The 21,552-nt window shown below is 45.1% G+C and overlaps 1 protein-coding gene across 2 annotated transcripts in view; it reads left to right on the plus strand.

The window, feature by feature from the left end:
* ITCH (itchy E3 ubiquitin protein ligase) overlaps positions 1-21,552 on the plus strand; it is a 55,263-nt gene that overhangs the window by 880 nt on the left and 32,831 nt on the right. Inside the window, exon 1 of one of the 2 annotated variants that reach the window (XM_081948351.1) lies at positions 841-922. The exons of the other annotated variant lie outside the window; for it this stretch is intronic. Coding sequence (XP_081804477.1) covers positions 866-922 — 57 coding nt within the window. The 5' untranslated portion in view covers positions 841-865. Of the gene's footprint in view, positions 1-840; positions 923-21,552 lie in introns of those variants that run through there. 2 annotated transcript variants of the gene reach the window in all.

Here is a 21,552-nt window from a genome sequence, read left to right on the forward strand (position 1 = left end):
TTTCTTCTTCTTGACCTTGTCATCTCTTTTCATTTGGCTTCCAAGTCTGCATTACTATTACTATTAGTCTTGTCATCGTTCCTATCACCCATCTCCTCCCACTTATGACTGTATGACTGTAACTTTGTTGCTTGTATCCTTGCGATTTATATTGTTTCCTAGTATGATTTGATTGCTTATTTGTACCCTATGGCCATCATTAAGTGTTGTACCTTATGATTTGTGATGAATGCATCTTTTGTTTTATGTACACTGAGAGCAAATGCACCAAAGACAAATTCCTTGTGTGTCTAATCACACTTGGCCAATAAAGAATTCTGTTCCGTTCCTTTCCTCTCCGTTCTATTCTATTCTATTCTATTCTATTCTATTCTATTCTATTCTATATTATTAGTTGCTACTTGAATGTTTTCCCTCTGCTCTTTGACTCTCTGATTAGATGAGGAAGTTAGCCGAAAATGTGGCTGGCTAGTTGGTGATGGATTGTATTGTGTGAAACTAGGCAATTGGGTTAACTCAGTGTCCATAGGTTACTGTATGGACAAACACTGCCTCTCACCTCTGTTGGTATGCATGCCTTTTCTAATTGATGAAGAGACCAAACTAATGTATGGTACAGTGTTGCAAATCCCATCACCTGCCCTCTCCACCCCATTGGAAGGCAGCAAATAGTTCGATTATTAGGTTGGTCAGTGCAGTGAACTTTGATTCAATTTCTTTTCTATCCTTAAAGTGTTACGTGTTTTAGAAGGTTTAGTGGAGCTATGCTGAGTTGTAATTCCCTTGACACGTCTCTCATGTTTAATTTGCTTTGACACTTCGATTTAAGATGTTAACCATTCCAAATATATCTGCTGCCTAAAGGATGAATCTTCTTGGTACAAAGCTAAAATGCTTCCCTCAGCTCTTAAAGAGTTATGAGGTAAGTATTAAATTCAGTGAATAATTAGCAATCGAGTCATTATTTTGAAAGTGAAGTGTGCAACTGCTGTGTTTTGAGTGTGCTCTTACTGTGTAATTGAAAATGGGGGTTTCTTTTAGTTTAGATCCAGTTTAGATAATCTAAAACATTGAATTGCACAGAAAGAGCAATTTGCAAAATACTTAAAATATTATATATGTGGAAATGTGGAAAACCTTATATCATCAATATTGTCATTAAAGCAAACTTTTTTGTATGTGAAAAATTGTGTATGTTTCCACATATTTGTAATGTGAATAGCAGAAAAATTATAAAGATATTTTAAGTCTATTAAAGGATTTTGTTGAGATTTTTATTCATGCAGCTGAATATTTTGTTTTATTCTGTCCAAAGGACTTTGACAGTTGACATATCATACATCCTTACTTGGAATAATAAGATATAAATATAGTTCCATAGGAATAGGGTAATGAAAACCTTCTAATTCAGTTTGTTTAATTTGTTTTATTGCTTACCTCAGTGAATGTCTAACTCTGATTGAAGGAGCTTCTTGCTATATGGAAATCATGGGCTGAAAGTTAGCCTGAATCTGTTGAAGAATAGGATCATTTATCTTGTAACACTTGAGAAAATGTGCTAAATATTTGAAAAATAAATAACGGTATTTGCACTCACTAATTTAAACATATTTTAAAATAGAAGAATTGTTAAATCTCAAGCAATGGTACAAGATGAAGACTGTTAACATTAAGACTGTTAACATTTTTTTAAAAAAATGGCTATCATGTGATCTCAAACCTGCAGTTCTGATTATCCCTTATAATTGTTCTTCTATCTAGAATAGATAGGAGATGAACAACATTCCATGGAGCATAACATTAGTCACATTAAAACAATTTATAAGAATTATCCATAGCGGTTTTGTTTGTATCTATGCTGAGAGTCACTTTGTCAGGTAAGCAGCAATAAATTGTTCTTGGCCAGCTTAGAAATATAATTAATGGTGAATATTTTAGTTTCTTAAGGAGTGTTTACATTTAAAAGAGATTTTAAGTTTGTATTTATATATTTGAAAACGTGAATCAGTTGGAACAGAAATGATAAAGTGGAAATTGACTGGCAAATCAGCACTGGCAGATAAGAGATTTTAAAGTTAAATGGTGAGAGTTATAGAGTTTTTGGATTTTTTATTTTATTGTTACAAATTCCCACTTAACTTGATCAGGATTAACATTTATATTTCCCAATTCTAAAAGAGTTTAGGACAGTGGTTCTCAACCTTCCCAATGCTGCGACCTTTTAATACAGTTCCTCTTGTTGTGACCCCCAACCATAGAGGAGCGGTGTCTCAGTTCCTAAGACCATTGAACATATGTATTTTCTGATGGTCTTAGACGACCCCTGTGAAAGGGTCATTCGACCCCCAAAGGGTCACGACCAACAGGTTGAGAACTGCTGGTTTAGGAGGAATTGGAATATTTTAGATCCTGTGGATTCAAGCATTAAATGTCACAAAATGCCTCCTTTTTACCTCTCATCTCACAAAGGTAAAGTGTATGGCAAGTTTGTAGATATAGAAGATCACAAGATTAAATTTCCATTTCCAGAGGTGGATGTTTTTCCTAGAAAGGAGTGGAGGTTGTAAAGCAATGTTTTGTCTGTTGGACTTCAGTTTATATGTATGGTCAACATGACCTCTTAAAAGGTAGAGCAGACTATTGCTTATGATTATTGCTTAATAAATTAAAGCTTGTACTTTACTATTTTTAGGTATATAAACACCTTTCAAGTGATTGAGCTTCTTTGTATATAGATTGACTTCTCACAATATGCACTTTTGTGTTGAATGCCTTCAGATACATTTTTAAATCTTTCTTTTTGACATTTCACTAATGCAAGCAAAGCTAGAGTGAGGTTGTAAGTATTAATAATTTAAATACCGTTACCACATTTGACAAAAACCCTATGATTTTTAAACGTTCCTCTTTAGAATGGATTGCCATTATCACTATTATAGAGTACAAATCATAAAATTTTATAGATTTTTATTCCAGTGCTTCTGCTTTTTCTTAGCACAGCAGTAAGTTTATGTTCATCTCAAATCAGCAGGATAACATTTTAATTGACCAAATAATCATGATTTTGTGATAGGCCAGAAACTTAAAGTTTCATTGTTCAGATTTATTTGGCAGTGAACAGGTAGATATTTTAATGGATCGATGCCAACACCTTGGTGGTATTGTAGCCCAAACAAAGTGTTTTATAGTGAAGCTGTTGAAATTATTAACCAAAACTATACTGCATAGTAATTGCAAACAAGTGAAATTGAAATGAATAAAAACACCCTTATGTAATGGAGAAAACTTAAAGCAATACTTAATAGAGAAAATAGCCAAGTGTCATCAGTGGTAATTTAAAAAAACTAGCTGTAAAAAATTGCCTATCCAAGCCTTATGCTCGCTTTCTATAATAGCTGAATAAATTCATACTGCTTGGAAGCCCTCCTAGTGATTGTCCCATTATTTTCTTTGAAAATAACCACAGTCATTTTTCTTCTTAATGTTTAAAATAAAATTCAAATGAACTTGAATTTCTTTAAAGATTCTAGATTGGGCAATATGTTTCACATCTTTTTGGGAATAAAGTTCTGATTAAGATTGAAATGTGTTTTGTACTGCTATTTAGAATGTTCACCTGTGTACTTTTTTCCAGTAAATAATTTTATTATGTAGAGGTTTCAGTAACATGAGCAATGTTATATCAAGGCCAGGCTAACTGAAATGCTGCAAGAAGTCTAGCACTCCACTATAACATAATTTTTTTGGGGGGGGGGCGGGCAGGGATAACCCCAAGCATCCTCTGCAAGGAACATTGTTGGAGTCTGATTGACTCCAACAGTGTAGGGTTTGGTATTGTGAATATGCTGATACCCAATTATACAGTATAGCTCCACCCTTAGCCAGACAAGAGATGTGGTGGCTTGTTTGCACAGGAACCCGCATCTTTGACTTAGCCCTAGCAAGACTGAGTAGCTATCAGCTTCTAGATCCCAAGACCAGATGATCCTTCATCTTTGACTCTGGACGGGGTGGCATTTTCTGAACTGAACTGTGCACAATTTTGGGTCCTCCTGGACTCACAACTACTGCTTGAAAGCAGGTAGCAGCTGAGGCTAGGGAGGTCTTTGCACAGATTTGTCTGATGCACCAGTTGTGCCCTTTCCTGAATCAGGAGGCCTTTCTCAGGGTCTGTTATGTCTTAATCCATCTGGATTACTTTAGTGCATTCTATCTGGGACTGCCCTTGAGTCACCTGGAAACCTCAACTAGTCCAGAATGCAACAGCACACAGAGTAATAGGGAATCTTAGGTTTGCTCATGTAACACCATTGTTGTGTGACTTCTAGTTTCTTGGTGCAATCAAGGCACTGGTCATTTAAAGCTTTATATGACGCAGGGCCATGCTATCTGCAGGACTGCCTACCAGTTCAGATATGGTGAGCATGCTCCTAGTTCTTTTCGCTAAATATATTGCCATGGGAAGCTAGGAAGCATGCTTTTTCCATGGCAGTCCCTGCCCTACGAAACACTCTGCCCTCTGAAGTTCAAAAGTTTGAGCTCATATTATAGAAATGCTGATCTGCATTGTCACAATATTTTTAAACATAAAATACTATTAATTACTAACCAGTTATTAGATATCTGTTTCATATAGAGGAAGAAAGAGATATTCCAGACTCCAGTTCTCCCACCTTCAGTCTGAGATATTTGGTCAAGCCAGGAATGGACCTCACTGTGAAGAATGTTCAGAAGGCTATTTACAAAATTTCACAAAGATTTGTCTTTTAGTGGATCCAGGTCCTCCTTTTTTTTCCTTCCAGAGAAAATTGGTTTATTACCAGGGAGACCTGGAGTTTTCTGAGCTCCGCCTCTTGCCCCTGAGGTCATTATTTGACTTGGGCCAAGTGTAGCAAAAGTCAGATTTTTATCTGAGTCTGGGTTTTACATTAAGTGTGTTGGTCTGAAACATGAACTTGATATAACATAGCTGTTGATTAACTAGTTGTTTAATGATGTGAGTCCAGAGTTTCATAAAAATGTAGTTCCAGACAAGTGTTTAGAATTGAAAATAATATTTGTTTATTGGAGTTCAAATTCTTACAGTCTTCAATCTTTAAAAAAAATAAATCTTAATATACTAAAATATGAATTAGCTGTAGTATAATTGCAAATGTGTATGGCATTTTTGAAAGACTACAAATAGAAGTGCTAAATAATATTATTTAGCTGTGTTATAATTTGAAGGAAAGTCCTATAGCTTCTGTCACCACTATGCTAATTTGGAGGCATATTCTGGATGTTTTCCTGTACACCGCTTGGAGAGTCCAAGCAATGGGTTAATTCAGTCTGCTTGCCCTTAGGACTGAGGAACTATTTTTCCTTAAGCCACACCTCCTCCTGGTGTGCTCAATCCCCCAGAATTCTTCCTCAGTCAGCCCGTTTGGACGTAATTAGTTAGAGCTCTGAGCTAAATTAATCCTTTTTTTGGCTTGGACTCTCTATTTGCGTTTAAATTCTATTTCCTAATATTCCCCAACCTTGTGAGACGTTTCTCTCTTCAATTCTGCGACTCTCTCCAGTAGAAATTGCATTTGAAGGCCAGGAGGTAAGCTGGAAGGTGGTGGGGGGTGCCCCTCAGCCGATCCTCATGGGACGGCTTCGGAGGCCTGCCGCTTGTCGTTTAAAACGGCGCGGCTGCAGCGGCGAGGTCCCTATGTTCCCAGGCCCCCCGTTTGTTGTTTTAGACGAAGTATTTTTCGTTCCCGGCCTGCTAGAAGACCTCGACCGCAGGGAGGAGTGGGCGATCGTCGCCATTCGAGGCGCGTTCGCTCCTCGCTTTCCCTTAGCCCCACGCTGTTGCGGCGGCCATTTTAGGCGCGAAAATAGCGCGCCCAGCCATGGCCGCCATTTTGCATCAGCCTCGTTATCAGGAGGCCGCTGGAGGTGGCAGGGCCTAGCAAGGGTTTCTCGGGCTAGGATCGCCACCTTCGTTTTTTTGTCTATTTTTGCGAGCGGCGCTGGTTCCTGTGCCATTCCAACGGTCATCATACCGGCTCAGGGAGGAGGCCTTAAGTAAGCGCAGGCCAAAGCTTTTTGGTAGTCATTCTCCTCCCTGCTTCTCCTGCAGAGCCTTGCACCTCGGTGCAGGCTCCAATCCTACCCCTGGGCCTCCGACTGGTATTAAGCATGGGATGATGTCTTACGTATTGATTCAATTACTGTGCATATGGCAATTTTAACGAATTTTTTCGTTTTGTTTCCCATTGCAGCAACCAGTCTATCTCTATCCTTCTGCCTTATCATAGCCTTGCTCCATCTTGTGTGGTCATTGACTATGGATCTGCCCAGTCCCCCCGATTCCCAAGATACTAGGCCGAGCCTCTCGCAGGCCCCTAGCAAGGGTTCCTCCTCATCGGGGAGTGGGGGTGCGGGCAAGAGTGGTGGGGGTAGCTCTGGGAAACAGCGTTCCAGGACCCCTTCTGTGGCTGAGGCCAAGGATGCTGAAAGGCGCCAGCGGGCCCTTGACAAGCAATTTGAGAAGGCCAGACGCCAGGCAGACAGGGAGCAGTCCCTCTCAGGAATCCCTCCCTCCCGGGAAGAGCTCCAGATGGTCCTCGCCGAGGAGGTGGAGTCCCAGGACCTATCCCCAAATAGGTCATTTGCAGAGCCGGCTTCCCCGGCGCCCTCTTGGGCCTGTGAGCAGGCCCCTCCCCCTGGGGATGCTAGCATAGACGATATGCAGGGTGAGGCTTCACCCCCCCTAGAGGAGGGTTTGGATCCTGATTCTGACTCTGAGGAGTTATCGCCCCGCATGCAGGAACTAATGGCCCGTGCCATTGCCAAGGGCATCACGGAGGCCATGAAATTTAAGAGTCCCACTGCAGTGGCCCCTAAGGGTCCCAAACCCGATCAGGCAGCTCCCCCTCCAAGCAAGCGTGCTCGCCATCCTTCCCTGGAATCCTCGGTGGTCAGCGAGGCCTCTGCCATTGAGGACCCTGACCCGGAGGTGCTAGGTCTCGGACGACGAGGACCTCCCCCCTGAAGCGCCCGCCTTTGCGGGTCTGTTCAAGCCCAGCCTTTTCAAATCTGTCCTTCACAAGGTCAAGGCTGCCACCAGGGTGGGGATCAAGCCCAAACCGACCGCGCCGGCGGCGGATGCCACTCCGGCTAATCCCAATGCGGTCATGTTTGATGTCCCAGCGCCCCAGCAAGAGCTGGTTCCGGTCCCGGGGCTGTTTCTCGACCTAATCCAGCGCCAGTGGGCTCAGCCAGCCACGCAGTCCTCTCCCAGTGGGGTAGATAGGAAGCTTTATACTATGGAGCCAGTGCTGGAGGACCTTCTGGCCCTGCCCACTGTCGACCCGCCCATCGCTGCGCTCACCTCCAACTCCTCCCTACCGGCCGACCTCCTGGAAGGCCTTAGGGCGGAGGACAAGAAGGCGGAAAAGGCGTGCCACAAAACCCACCTGGCGGCTGCCTGGGCCATCAGGGCCTCTTCATCCGCCTCCTTTTTTAATAGGGCCTCTGTGATCTGGCTGCGCGAGCTCCTAACCAAGCTCCCGGCGGGAGACGTCCGTCTCCACCAGGACGTGTCAAAAATAATCGCCTCTCAGCAAGATCCCGAAGGTGCGTCTTTTCCTCAAGGGCGCCTCTAACCTTCGCCCTCCCACCGTTCATCGCTACCCTACTTGGCAGCTGTCCGTGGTCCTGCGGGCCCTCTCTGGCCCTCCATTCGAGCCTTTACGCACTACTTCTCTTCGATTCCTGACGCTGAAGACGGCCTTCTTGATTGCCATCACGTCAGCTCGCCGGATTTCGGAGCTGGCGGCTCTTTCTGTTCGCCAGGATCTGTGCGTCATCCACCCTGACAGGGTCATTTTGAGGCTGGACCCGACCTTTACCCCCAAAGTAAACTCATGGTTCCATAGAGCGCAAGACATTGTGTTGCCAAATTTTTGTCCTCATCCGTCGCATCCCAGAGAGCGATCCTGGCACAATCTTGATGTCAGGAGGGCCCTGAAGGTCTACATCGCTCATACTGCGGAATTTAGGAAGTCAGAGGCTCTTTTCCTCTCCTTCCAGCCCGGTTCCCTAGGGAAGAAGGTCACTTCCTCCACAATTGGCAGGTGGCTTCGTGCTTGCATTGCGACTGCCTATGAAAGTCAATCCAAGGCCGTTCCGCGCGGCATCACTGCACACTCCACACGAAGTGCTGCTACCTCAGCGGCCTGGGCCACCCAGGCCTCGATCCTGGACATCTGCAGGGCCGCTACGTGGTCCTCTCCTTCTCCATTTGTGCGACACTATAAATTGGACATTTTCGCCTCGGCTGAGGCGTCCTTCGGCAGGCGTGTGCTCCAGGCGGTTGTGTCAGAGACCGAATCCCGGGAGCCTTCTTCTGCCCGCCCAGATGGGCAATAACTTTGGTATGTCCCATTGCTTGGACTCTCCAAGCGGTGTACAGGAAAATGACCATTGGCTTACCTGAAGGGTCCTTTTCTGTACACCGCGGGAGAGTCCAACCCACCCTGGCTCTCAAGGCCGGGATTCGGGTTCCTCGTGTCAACAGTACATCATCTTGGACGCTTCGCTCCGTCCGCACGAACTGACTCCTTCTAAGAATTCTGGGGGATTGAGCACACCAGGAGGAGGTGTGGCTTAAGGAAAAATAGTTCCTCAGTCCTAAGGGCAAGCAGACTGAATTAACCCATTGCTTGGACTCTCCCGCGGTGTACAGAAAAGGACCCTTCAGGTAAGCCAATGGTCATTCTCTCAAAATGTGTCTCTGATAATCATTTTATCAATAGGCTGATGGGTATTGTTGTTGTCTATTCATATAGTGCCTGCCAGTGTAGGCCTGGTCAATCAGAAAATGTTGATTTAACACGAGGAAGATTAAATCAATGTGAAGGGATGGGAAATAAAATTTGTCACAAATACTGAAATTATCAATCCCTTCAGTTTACCCAGAATGTTCCCTCTTACATCCAATCCCCCATCCAGAAGTTGGTATGCATCCAGTTAGGATGTTAGTTACAGCCATACAACATATTTATGTTTTAAAATTGATTACAGTACTCAGAGGCATTCTTATGAATTCTTATGAACAAAAATACAGGGCAACTTGCCTTGCAAATATTATGTTATAAGCCAAGTGACGGAAGGTAGATTGGGACCACAGATACCATATAGTCTATTCCTGTCTCGAAGTACTCTTGGTAAGGAGATTGGTAAAATTGTAAGTGTATGTGCGTAAAATAGAACTTTTACCTACTTGAAAAGTTTTCAGTGTACATTTTGTAACCTCTAGTTTCTTTGCTGTGTTTTGTGTATTTATTAAATTTGGAGACCACTTGATTCCTGAAAGACTCTGGGACAGTTTGTCATTGAGAAAATTACAAACATTTGCAGATAATTGTGATAATTTTCACATAGAGAAAAACTAAACAATAAAAAGACTATATATATATAGTCTTTTTATTGTTTAGTTTTTCTCCAAATATACCCAAAATGATCATCATCAACAACAAAACTAACAAAGTTTCAGCATCCATGCTAACTAATGCTTGGGAACAGATCTATGTTTCTAACAACATCCAGAAGAGCTGTAGTATGGGAGCCATATGAATGGCTCCCACACTGTGGCATCATAACACAGAAAATGTATTACCTAGATTCTGATAGATGACGTTATTTGATTGGAGGATCTTGACCATGCCCTTTTTAGCACTGATGATGTTACCTAGTTTGGGTAATGAAACGTCTGCAAAAAAATTATCAAGTTCAAGGAGCACCAAAGACCCCTCATGCCCTTTCTGCTTAATCTCCCAGAATGACCAGAAACAGTTTTCTTCAGAATCCTTCATATAATCAGGCTCTATACCATGAACAGCTTTCTAGCTGATAATCAGCACCTTAAATTGCATTAGGAAGTGATCTGTAATGAATACAACTCAAGAAGCAGGGATGAATGAATATAATGTGACCATCCCCTCCTTTGATGAAGCTGACTCAAATGGAGCCAAATATTGGTCACTTACCAGGAAGCCTTAATAACCCAGGAAGGCCTTGGATCTAATAAGGTAGGGCTGAGGAATTTGCTCAGTATCTGCAGGATAAAATCGCTCAGATTCAGACAGGCTTGGACTCTGACTTGGTAGATTCGGGCGAGTTGACGGGGATGAATCTTGTGGAAACTATCGGGGATGAGTTTGACCCTGTGACTGCCGAGGGCATGGACAGGATTATGGGGAGATCAGTGCTGCCACTTGTGTGCTGGACCCGTGTCCCTCTTGGTTAGTTTCGGCTTCCGTTTAGCCCCATGGAAGGCAGACAATTTATAATACAGAACTAAGCCTGTATTCTCTGGGCAGTCTGGGAGGATTAGAAGCTACATGTCTCCTTTTTTCTGTCAGCTTGCACTTCAAGAAATGGGTGAGTATTCTGAGTAGAAGAATCTGTAGGAGACAGAGTTGGTGATAAAGGGAATAGTGGATGATTAAAGAGAGTTGCAGAAATGTTTAGGAGGACACAGCAGGAAGTAGAAGAAACTAGTTTGTCAGTACTTATTTGTTTGCTTTCCAGAATAATCTTGGTGTGACTGGTTTTAGTTTTGTATTCAACTTAAATCCTGCATTTCACAATGTAAGGTATGTAAGGTGTCAGACCTGGAAGCCTTGAAAGGTAGCTTTCAAGTCAGCAATGAAAACATTGATGCATCAGGTACAAATGAGATAGGTCATGATATGAATTATTATAAACTTAGTAGATGGTAGCATCTGGCTTCTCTACATAACAGCCTTAAAGTGCTTTTTTCCAGTATGTGAGCCACCAGGAAAATATGGTGACATAGAAATTTTCTGTGCACCTTTCCAGACCCTGTCCTATCTTGGCATGAGAAGCAGAGGGAGGGTCATAGTGGGAAATGACTCTTTTAGAAGGGGGAACTCCGCAGGATTGAAGCAATGTGAGCAGAAGAATCATTTTTATCAATTGTGCTCTCCCTGGCAAGAGAAGTAGGATAAAGAAGGGTAAGAGGAAAATTTGGTGTTCTCCCAGCACTAAAAAGACTGGCTTCATCACACACTTTTATGCTTGGATATGGTGACTGGAGAACCAATTCCCCTCATTTCCTTTCCCATAGGGGAAAGGCCAGAGGGATGGTTCTTTAGCTGACACCCCTGCAGTAGAGTTGTTTCAGCTGCCAAATTCCTGACATACCCCAACGGCTGTGCCTGCTCTTCATAGGCAGCTTCATCCCAAGGGGTGATAGCTGGAGAGTTACTGCTTCTCACTTTCCTTCCTTCCACCATGCAGCATGGCCATGGGACAGGAGAAGCAATGTGTGCTTTTTGCTTGCCCTCCCTCCTAGTCCATTCAGCCTGGGGTTATGTTACTAGATCTGGCAAGGTACGTAAGTGGTTTATCTTTTTCTAACATTCTATGATGTATAATTTGGTTTCCTCCTTTACAGATATTAGATTACTTTGTTAAGTAAAATATTTGGTTTGGATTTTGAAAATTGTTATACATTTTCCTCTGGCCAAATATCTAGTGAGAATCACATTGTTGCCAATGTAGTCATTGTTGTTGTGAGCGCATAGGATGCAAACTGATGTCAGGTCCAAAGTCCAAAATATACTGTTTGTATATGTTAAACACAAACATTTATTGTAAAGTTTATATAAAGGTTTATATATGTTTTATAAAAATAATTCTTAGGATACATACAATTTTCTGCCTACAGAGAACCCTATTCTTTAACCAGCTATTCTCTAGTAGCACTTGTTTTTATTTTCTGAGATAATCATAGTTCATTTTGTAAATTAAGATGAATCTGTATGTGCTGATTTTGTATTTCAATGTATTTATGTTTCATATTATTTAACTTCAAATTTTTAGTTTTCTTTTACTAATTGTTATATAATTAGCTTTAAATCTAGGTTAAATGCTAGATTATTAATAAATGTAAATATTGATATTTGGAAGCTTTACTGTAGAAGGAAAGCATGAAAATTTGTAACATATGAATTCCTCTAAAATTGCATTCCATTTCTGTTTTAGAAAGTAAGCTGTCATATTTTATTTCTTTTCTTTAGGGGTGGATACTTAAAGTACTATATTACTTTTTCCCAGATTAGCAGGATCTAGGCATACTGTCTGAGAATTTCAGAGGCAGAACATCAAGGAATCTAAATAAGAGTGAAAGTAGTCACACCTGATAGGAAAACTTGAAAACATCAGAAGAAAATATCCATTAAAATGTCAATTTCCTATTTTTAAAAATGTATTACTAGATTTATATTTTGCCTTTTGTATAGGAGCTCAAGTTGACATAGAGAGTGCTTCCTCCTCTTATTCCTCACAACAATGCTATGAGACAGGTTGGCCTAAGAGAGCACAACTGGCATAAGTCATCCAGTGAGCCTCCATTGCTGAAGACAGACTAAAGTAGGAGCTTCACACTCCTAGTCTGATAGCTTAACCTCTATATATTGGTTCTCATTTTGAAAGAGGAATCATGATCAAGTATTTCTGATAAATTCAAAATATAAGAATTCTACACTAATACCATCAAAACTACAAAATTATTCCAAATTCCTATGCCCCCAAATACACATCAGTTGTTTAGATTATGACCCAGAAATTATAAACAATAAATCTTTATGAACTATAGTCATTACTCTATTTATTAATCTATGCAGTTAACACTAGTACTTAGGAACTGTAATTAATGTTACAAATAATATGATTTTCATTCTTTGTTCAAAATGTATTAAGATTCGTAAGAGCTCAAAAGTTAGGTTGTACAGTAATAAAGAATGAAGTCTTCAGTGAACAAAATAATAATTCATTGTTATAATATGTATAATAGTGGTATATATAAGATATTAAAGGAAATGGAAAGTATACTGTTTATTGTGCCATGATCAATTTTAATTGCTTCTTAGCCTCCAGAAGGATCCCTTGTAGTGAGATGATCTGTGTTTCTGTGGAACTGTGTTCAAATCTCAGATAGCTTTACAGTTTGAAACCAATTAGGAATTTGCCCCATATTTATATATATATATAGGTGTTTGAATATACATGCACACCAACATTATAAGTTTCTGTTTTTTATTTTATTTTAATTTATTTTCATTTTAATTAATGAGACTTTTATCTCCCAGTACTCTGGAGTAGTAAAAACTCAGATTTTCTATGCCTCAGATAGGAAATATATATTCAAAATAAGATAATTCTAGTTGTGATATTTGAGAAATATGCAGTTGTACCTGTAAACGTGGATTTTCTGGTAATGTCCAGTTTACGTAAAAACACGCTTTTGTTATGAAGATCTCAACTTTCTTTATAAAGCAGATTCTGTTATCCATGCAAAATACTGTTTTGTCTTTAAATCAAGAAAAAGCAATGGTAGCTGCTTTTTTCTTTATTGAGGTCAGGAATTCGGAATAATATTTTTGACAAATAGTAATCAAAATCCTAATCAGGAGACTGCGAGTTCTAATGCTGCTTTAGGCATGAAAGCCGCTGGGTGATTTACGGCCAGTCACTCTTTTTTAACCAACCCACAGGATTGTTGTGGGGAAAATAGGAAGGAAGAAAACTAGTTATATTTGCCCCCTCGAATTATTTATAAAAATAATAAAGGCAGGATATATACAAATAAATTTCTCAAATATCCTTGTAGTCATATTAGGAGGTGGCAATATACGATAGGAGAGCATAAGCCTTAGTCTCTCTGCAGAGTCCTTCCAACAAGAAAGGTAAAAAAACAAAACACCCTGATTAAATAATCTCACTTAACTCATTAGAAAATTAGATGATTAGATGAGTTTACTTATTCCTGTCTTTGTAGTGCTGATTGAACATGTATTGTGGCTTTACAAAAAGGCACTGCTTCATGTGATTAACATTAGTATAAAGAGAAATCATAATGTTCAATTGTTTTTAACAAGATAACATTTTCAGAAGGAAAGCAGATTAGAGAGATGTGTATTCCTGGATATGCATATAGATTTTCCTGTGCACCGCTTGGAGAGTCCAAGCAATGGGTTAATTCACTCTGGTTGCCCTGGATACTGAGGAACTTTTTTTCTCCCTTTAACCACACCTCCTCGTGTGATCACAGCCAGAATAATTTTCCTCACTGCCCAGATCGGATGTATTTTTGAGTTCAGGCTATTAATCCTTGGCTTGGACTCTCCTAATAATTTGGAAAACCTTTTCCTCTTCAAAACCAACTTTTCTCCCTGTCTTTTATTCTTCTTCAATCAACACAGCTATCTAGGAGGCCAGGAGGTAAGCGTGTGTGGGGGAGGTTGTTTCTCCACAGCCTCGCACTTTTGCAGGCTTGGAAACTTGCCGCTTGCTCCCAGAGCGCGGCAACAGCGGCGAAGGGGTTTTTTTCTTTGTTTTTTGGTCGGTTCCCTCCCCGGTTGTTATTTTCCGGCCTAGTTTTTTCGTTTTTTTGACTTCCCTGCGTTTTTTTACACCCCTCAGCCCCCGCGGAGCTACGAGCGGCCCGGATTGATCCTGGCTGCCGCTCTCCTCTCCGCCCAGCTCCTCGCTTTTCGCGCCTTTAATTTTAGGCCTCTGCCGCTCAGCCACGCTCCTGCAGGAGGCCGCTTGGTGGCTACAGGGCCTCGCCGGGCCCGCCCAACGGACCCTCGGCCACCACCCACTGGACATCAGCGGCGCTGGTAATTTGGCCACCACGTGTCCTTTGCACCGGCACAGGGAAGGATTTTCTTTATCCTTAAGATCTGGCCAGGCCTTCGCCTTTTTTTAAGCTCTAGTCTCCTGGCCTACTGACTTCCCTGCCTCTCCTGCTAGGGTTACTGCAGCCTGGGCTGCAGGCCCACCTCATAGCTCAGCCTCCTGGGTGTCCTCCTCCCATTTGGCTACTGGTGTTAGGCTGAAATGGATTTATTAATTTTCCTATACCTGTATATTAATCATAATTGTCTTTTTTCCTTAGGCCTTCAGTGTAGCCAGTCGAATTCCGCTGCAGCCCACCCGTTTGCCTGTGTTTTCTGCATCATCCTTGTGCGGTCATTGGCATGGAGCTCCCTCCATCAGGTTCCGTTGAGGCTAGATCCGGCCCCTCTCAGGCCCCTAGCAAGGATCCCCCTTCCAGTAGGGGTGGGAGTGTGGGCAAGGGCATCTCAGGGGACACCCATAGGCACCCTGTCAAGGCCCCGACTGCAGCCGAAACCAAGGACGCTGAGAGACGCCAGCGGGCCCTTGATAAACAATTTGAGAAGGCCCGGCGCCAGGCTGGGACAGGGTCCCCCCCAGAAGTGGCCCCCGTTCCCCCATCCAGAAGTGATATCTTGGCATTGCTGAATGAGGAGGTAGAGTCTCAGGATCTGTCCCCGGACAGATCACTGGCGGAGCCAACTTCTCCTGCCCCGTCCTGGTCATATGAGCAGGACCCAGTCCCAGAGGGTCACACCAGGGCTCCCCCGGCTGGGGGTTCTCCCTACCATCTCCAAGACCCCAGGGACCCGGGATCAGATTCTGATCAGGAGCCCGAGCTGTCACCGCGCGTGCAGGCTTTGGTCGATCGTGCTATCGCCAGAGGCATTGCTGAGGGCCTCCAAAAGCGCTCCCCTCCCCCTTCGGGGCCAGGGGCCTCTTCCCGGGGCCCGGCGGCCCCCCCTCCAGCCAAGCGTGCCCGCCATCCGTCCCTTGAGTCATCCGTGGTCAGCGAAACCTCCGCCATCGAGGACGCTGACCAGGACGGCCTGGAGCTATCTGAAGACGAGGGCCTCCCCCCGGAAGCCCCTGCCTTTTCCGGACTTTTCAAACCCACTCTTTTTAAGTCCATTTTCCGTAAGGCCAAACTAGCTACCAGGGTAGGGATTAAACCTAAGCCGGCCCAACCTTCGGCCGATGCTGTTCCCGAGAATCCCAATGCGGCCATGTTCGACGTCCCGGCCCCCCAACAGGAACTGGTCCCGGTTCCGGGCTTGTTCCTGGACGTGATCCAACGCCAGTGGGCCCAACCAGCCACCTTGTCTTCCCCCAGCGGGGCAGACAAGAAACTTTACTCTATGGACCCCACCTTGGAAGACCTTTTGGTTCTCCCGGCCGTGGAACCACCTATCACTGCCCTAACCTCCAACTCTTCCCTCCCAGCAGAACTGCTGGATGGACTCAAGGCGGAGGATAAGAAGGCGGAGAGGGTGTGCCATAAGGCCCACCTGGCGGCTGCCTGGGCCATCAAAGCCTCCTCTTCCGCCTCCTTTTTTAACAGGGCCTCCGTTATATGGCTAAGGGAACTGTTGACCAAACTCCCGGCAGGAGACTTGCGCCTCCGCCAGGATATTTCAAAAATTATTGCGGCCTCCCAATATGCGGCCGACGCATCCCTTAACGCCTCTAAATTTGCTTCTAGAGCCTTGGCGGCCAACGTCACCTCACGCCGCCTGATCTGGCTCCGCCACTGGCAGGCGGACCAGAAGCACAAGTGGAAGCTGGCCTCAGCCCCCTTTAAGGGCGCCAAATTATTTGGGGAGGCGCTTGAGCCTCTCCTCATTGAATCCAAAGATAAAAGGAAGATCTTGCCTTCCACCACGAAAAAGCAGGACCGCAAGTCCGCTCCATACCCCAGGAGGCAGCCCTTTCGTGCCCCTGAACCCTCTACCTCTACTTCCTTCTCCCCGCCCTACCGACCGGCCGGTCAGTCAGGGGACAGGTTCCAGGACAGGTCCTCCTTTAAGGACAGAGGTAGACAACAATTCGGTTTTCGTAAATCCAACCGCGGAGGTGCCTCTAACAGGCCCTTCCGCAAATCTAAGTGACTGCCCGGGCCCGTCACCCATAGGGGGGCGCCTCCAGCTATTCGCCCACCATTGGGTCCAGACCACGGAGGACGCCTGGGTCCTCCAGATCGTGAGGGAGGGCCTATCCCTAGAATTCCTATCCCCCCCTCCCCGGAACTTCATCCGGTGTCCCACTCCTTCCTGCCCTCTGAAGAGGGAGCTTATGAACCAGGAGATTCGCCATCTCCTGGAGATAGACGCGATAGAGCAGGTCCCCCCCGACCAGGAAAGGAGGGGGTTCTACTCCATCCTCTTCCTGGTACCAAAGAACTCGGGGGGCTGGAGGGCCATCTTGGACCTAAAGAACCTCAACAGGCACATTGCCTACCGGAGGTTCAAGATGCAGTCCCTCCAGTCCATCCTGTCGGGGATCCGTCAGGGAGACCTCCTTACCTCTATCGACCTCAAGGAGGCTTACCTACACATCCCCATCCGTCCCCAGCACAGGAGGTTCCTGCGCTTTTTTTATGCCGGCAGGCATTTTCAATACCGGGCCCTTCCCTTCGGCCTGTCGTCGGCCCCCAGGACCTTCACCAAGGTCCTGGCAGTTGTAGCAGCCCAACTGAGGCGCAGACCCATAAGGCTCCAGTGCTACCTGGACGACATCCTGATCCAGTCGTCGTCCAGGCAGCAGGCCTTGCGGGACCTCCGCATCACAATGAGAACCCTGAGGAGCCACGGTTTTTCCCTAAATCTGAAGAAAAGCCATCTGGTTCCCACCACCAGACTTATCCACCTGGGGGCGGTCATAGACACTTCCCTATGCAGGGTCTTCCTATCCCAGGACAGGCTAGACAGCTTAGTGGCCATGACCCGCAAGGTGATGCTCGCGAGACAGGTACCGATCGTCCTCCTGTCACAGCTGTTGGGAAAAATGATCTCTGCCATCTCGATCGTCCCATGGGCTCGCCTTCACTCCAGAGCTCTCCAATGGCTCCTCCTTCCTCACCAGAGGGCCTCAAGGAGCAACTCGAATCGACTGGTGAGCGTTCCCCCAGCAGTGAAGAGATCGCTCCGATGGTGGACGTCCCCTGCACTCCTCAAGGGCCACCTGTTCAAGGAGCCCAACCGGTTAGTGGTCACCACAGACGCAAGCCTCGCCGGCTGGGGGGCACACATGGGTCATCTAGTGGTGCAAGGCAAATGGTCACCCGCAGAGAGCTCCTGCAGCATCAATCTTCTGGAGCTGCGTGCGGCCCGCCTGGCACTCCGGCATTTTCGCCAAGACATTCTCCATCAACATGTCCTATTGATGACGGACAATGTGGCCACCAAGGCCCACATAAACCGCCAGGGGGGCACCAGATCCAAGACGTTGATGAAGGAAGCGGAATCCCTGGGGCGCTGGGCGGAGAGGCATTTGGCATCTCTTCGCTCCGACCACATTTCGGGAGTCGACAACACCCAGGCGGACTGGCTGAGCAGGACCACCATAGACCCAGCAGAGTGGAAACTGGATCCGGCTCTGTTTCACCAGCTGTCCCGCAGGTTCGGCACTCCCGTGGTCGACCTATTCGCATCCAGGAAAAATGCTCAACTTCGCCGCTATTTCTCCCGCTTCCAGTCCCCGGGGGCGGAAGGGACGGATGCCCTTCGCTCTCCTTGGCCCCGGGGCCTACTTTATGCCTTTCCTCCGCTGCCCCTGATTCCACAAGTCATCCACAGGATCATCGCGGAGGAGGCGGAGGTACTCCTCATGGCCCCGCACTGGCCCCGTCGTTCGTGGTTCACCGACCTGGTCAGCCTCTCCCTGTCACCTCCGTGGAAGATTCCTCCAGACCAAGTCTCCCTCAGCCAGGGGGCCGTAACTCATCCAGAGCCCCAATGGCTACAATTGGCCGTCTGGCACTTGAGGGGGACCAGCTGAGGCGCGAGGGCTTCTCAGGGGAGGTAATACACACCATTCAAGCAGCTAGGCGGCCATCGACCACTCGAATCTACGATGCCTCGTGGGCCTCCTTCGCCAAATGGTGCGACGCCTTACGTTTGGACCCGGTGACGGCTCCGGTCTCCCGCGTCCTGGACTTCCTGCAAGGGGGCCTTCCCAAGGGCCTCGCTCCAAATACCCTTCGACGACAGGTGGCGGCCCTCTCCACCGTTTGGGCCGGTGACCCGGTCTTGCCCCTTAGCAAGGTGCCCAGGGTCCGTTCCTTCCTCAAGGGAGCTTGTAACTTACGACCTCCCACGGTCCACCGCTACCCCACCTGGCAGCTGTCCGTGGTTCTGCAGGCGCTCACCGCTCCACCCTTCGAGCCTCTCAGCACTACGTCGCTGCGTCTTCTTACACTAAAAACGGCGTTCCTCATCGCCGTGACGTCAGCTCGTCGTATTTCCGAACTGGCAGCCCTGTCAGTTCGCCAGGACCTATGTACCGTCCACCCAGATAGGGTGGTGTTGAGACTGGACCCTACCTTTATTCCAAAGGTTAATACTTGGTTTCATAGAACGCAAGAAATTGTGATTCCTGATTTCTGTCCGGGACCGTCACATCCCAGGGAACGACAGTGGCACATGTTGGACGTGAGAAGGGCGCTGAAAACATACATCGCCCGCACCTCCGAATTCCGGAAGTCGGAGTCCTTATTCGTGTCATTTCATCCAGGTTCCCTGGGCAAGAAAATCTCCTCTTCCACTGTTGGCAGGTGGCTGCGCGCCTGCATCGCCCTGGCCTACGAATGTCAGTCCAGATCGGTGCCCCGAGGCATCACTGCGCATTCCACTCGCAGCGCGGCTACCACGGCGGCCTGGGCCACCCAGGCATCAATACTAGACATTTGTAAGGCGGCTACGTGGTCCTCCCCGTCGCCCTTCATCCGTCATTACAAACTGGACGTTTACGCCTCGGCTGAGGCGTCCTTTGGCAGGAGGGTACTTCAAGGGGTCGTGTCTTCGACCGAATCCCGGGACTCTGACTCTGCCCACCCAATCGGACAATAACTTGGGTATGTCCCATTGCTTGGACTCTCCAAGCGGTGCACAGGAAAATGACCATTGGCTTACCTGAAGGGTCCTTTTCTGTGCACCGCGGGAGAGTCCAACCCACCCTGGTCTTCGGCCCGGGGATTCTTTCCTCTTTTCTTCAACTGGAAACTCCTTGGACGCCTTCGCTCCATCCTCTCGACAGATTGACTTTTCGGAAATTATTCTGGCTGTGATCACACGAGGAGGTGTGGTTAAAGGGAGAAAAAAAGTTCCTCAGTATCCAGGGCAACCAGAGTGAATTAACCCATTGCTTGGACTCTCCCGCGGTGCACAGAAAAGGACCCTTCAGGTAAGCCAATGGTCATTTGTGGTGATAACACCAATGTTATGTTGAAACTGAATTACTATTTGTTTAAAGTTAGTTGAGATAAGCAGAATTCCTGAGCAGAATATTAATTACTATAATTTGGATTTGGGTGGCAAATACATTTAATACATCATCATTATTATTATTATGTGTGAGTAATTTATTGTTAGATTCATAGTTTAAGACTGGTGGAAATTTAACAATTTAAGTCCTAACTAAGAATTTATTATTGTTCATCATATAGCCATATGTTTAGACTGGATTTGGCTCAGCTCCTGAGTCTTTCCCAAGTGCTTCAACTTGGGATAGACTGATGTTGTTAAACATATTATCCACAGGATGTAAATTGTTCCAAGCAGTCTTTTGCAATTGATGCCAATATTATCATTATGATGTACACAAAAATATAAAATCAGAACTGAGGTTCTTTAGCTAGTGTGGGCCTTCATACACATTGAGTTCTTCCAAAGGGGTATTGTAGGATATTGCAATGTGTCAGTGTAATATATGGTATGTGTGGGTCCAAGCTGTGTGGCCTTTTGTAATTGACAATTGCAAATTTTGTCAATATACATATACATATACATACAGAAAATATACATATTTTAAGAGCTAAAAAATTTGGTATGGACCCAGTGTGCCAATAATCTCTGGGACCACCAAGACTGACTTATGCAGAAACCTTTTAATTATTATTATGCTTTAAAATATTCAAACAATCTTAAACACATTGTCTTCCATTGTTATATCAGTGCCTTAAGGATCTCCATTTTGCAACTGGAGACTGAGGGCAGAATAATATATGTATGTATGTATGTATGTATGTATGTATGTATGTATGTGTGTTACAACCCCTGGTATGCCCAAATATGGGAGGAAGCTCACTACTCCCTCCTTCTGTCCTTCGGCTCATCACAGAAAACCATCCAGGCAGAAAACCATATTTTTATTTTTAATGTTGCCTTTTTTATATTTGTGTTGTATTTGTGCTGATAAATAAATAAAGGGAGACTATTTATCAGCACAAATACAACACAAATATTAAAAAGGCAACATTAAAAATAAAAATATGGTTTTCTGCCTGGATGGTTTTCTGTGATGAGCCGAAGGACAGAAGGAGGGAGTAGTGAGCTTCCTCCCATATTTGGGCATACCAGGGGTTGTAACACACATACTTATTTCCCTGGCTCAGCTGATAAAGGAGGAGAGCCTGTGGCATAGTGGCTAAGATTCCTGCCTAATATGTAATACAGCCCAGGTTCAAATCCCAGTAAGGGTATGGCTAGCTGATGAGAGCTAAATAGCTCGAAATGGATCTATACTAGTCTCCCTTTATTTATTTATCAGCACAAATACAACACACACACACACACACACACACACACACATATATACCTTCAGAAAAACAAACACCAAAAAGTCCAATGCAACTCAGTTCTGTTTTCTTGGGAA

This window comes from Natrix helvetica, assembly GCF_964273705.1.
Source record: "Natrix helvetica genome assembly, chromosome: 3".
Classification (NCBI taxonomy): domain Eukaryota; kingdom Metazoa; phylum Chordata; class Lepidosauria; order Squamata; family Natricidae; genus Natrix; species Natrix helvetica.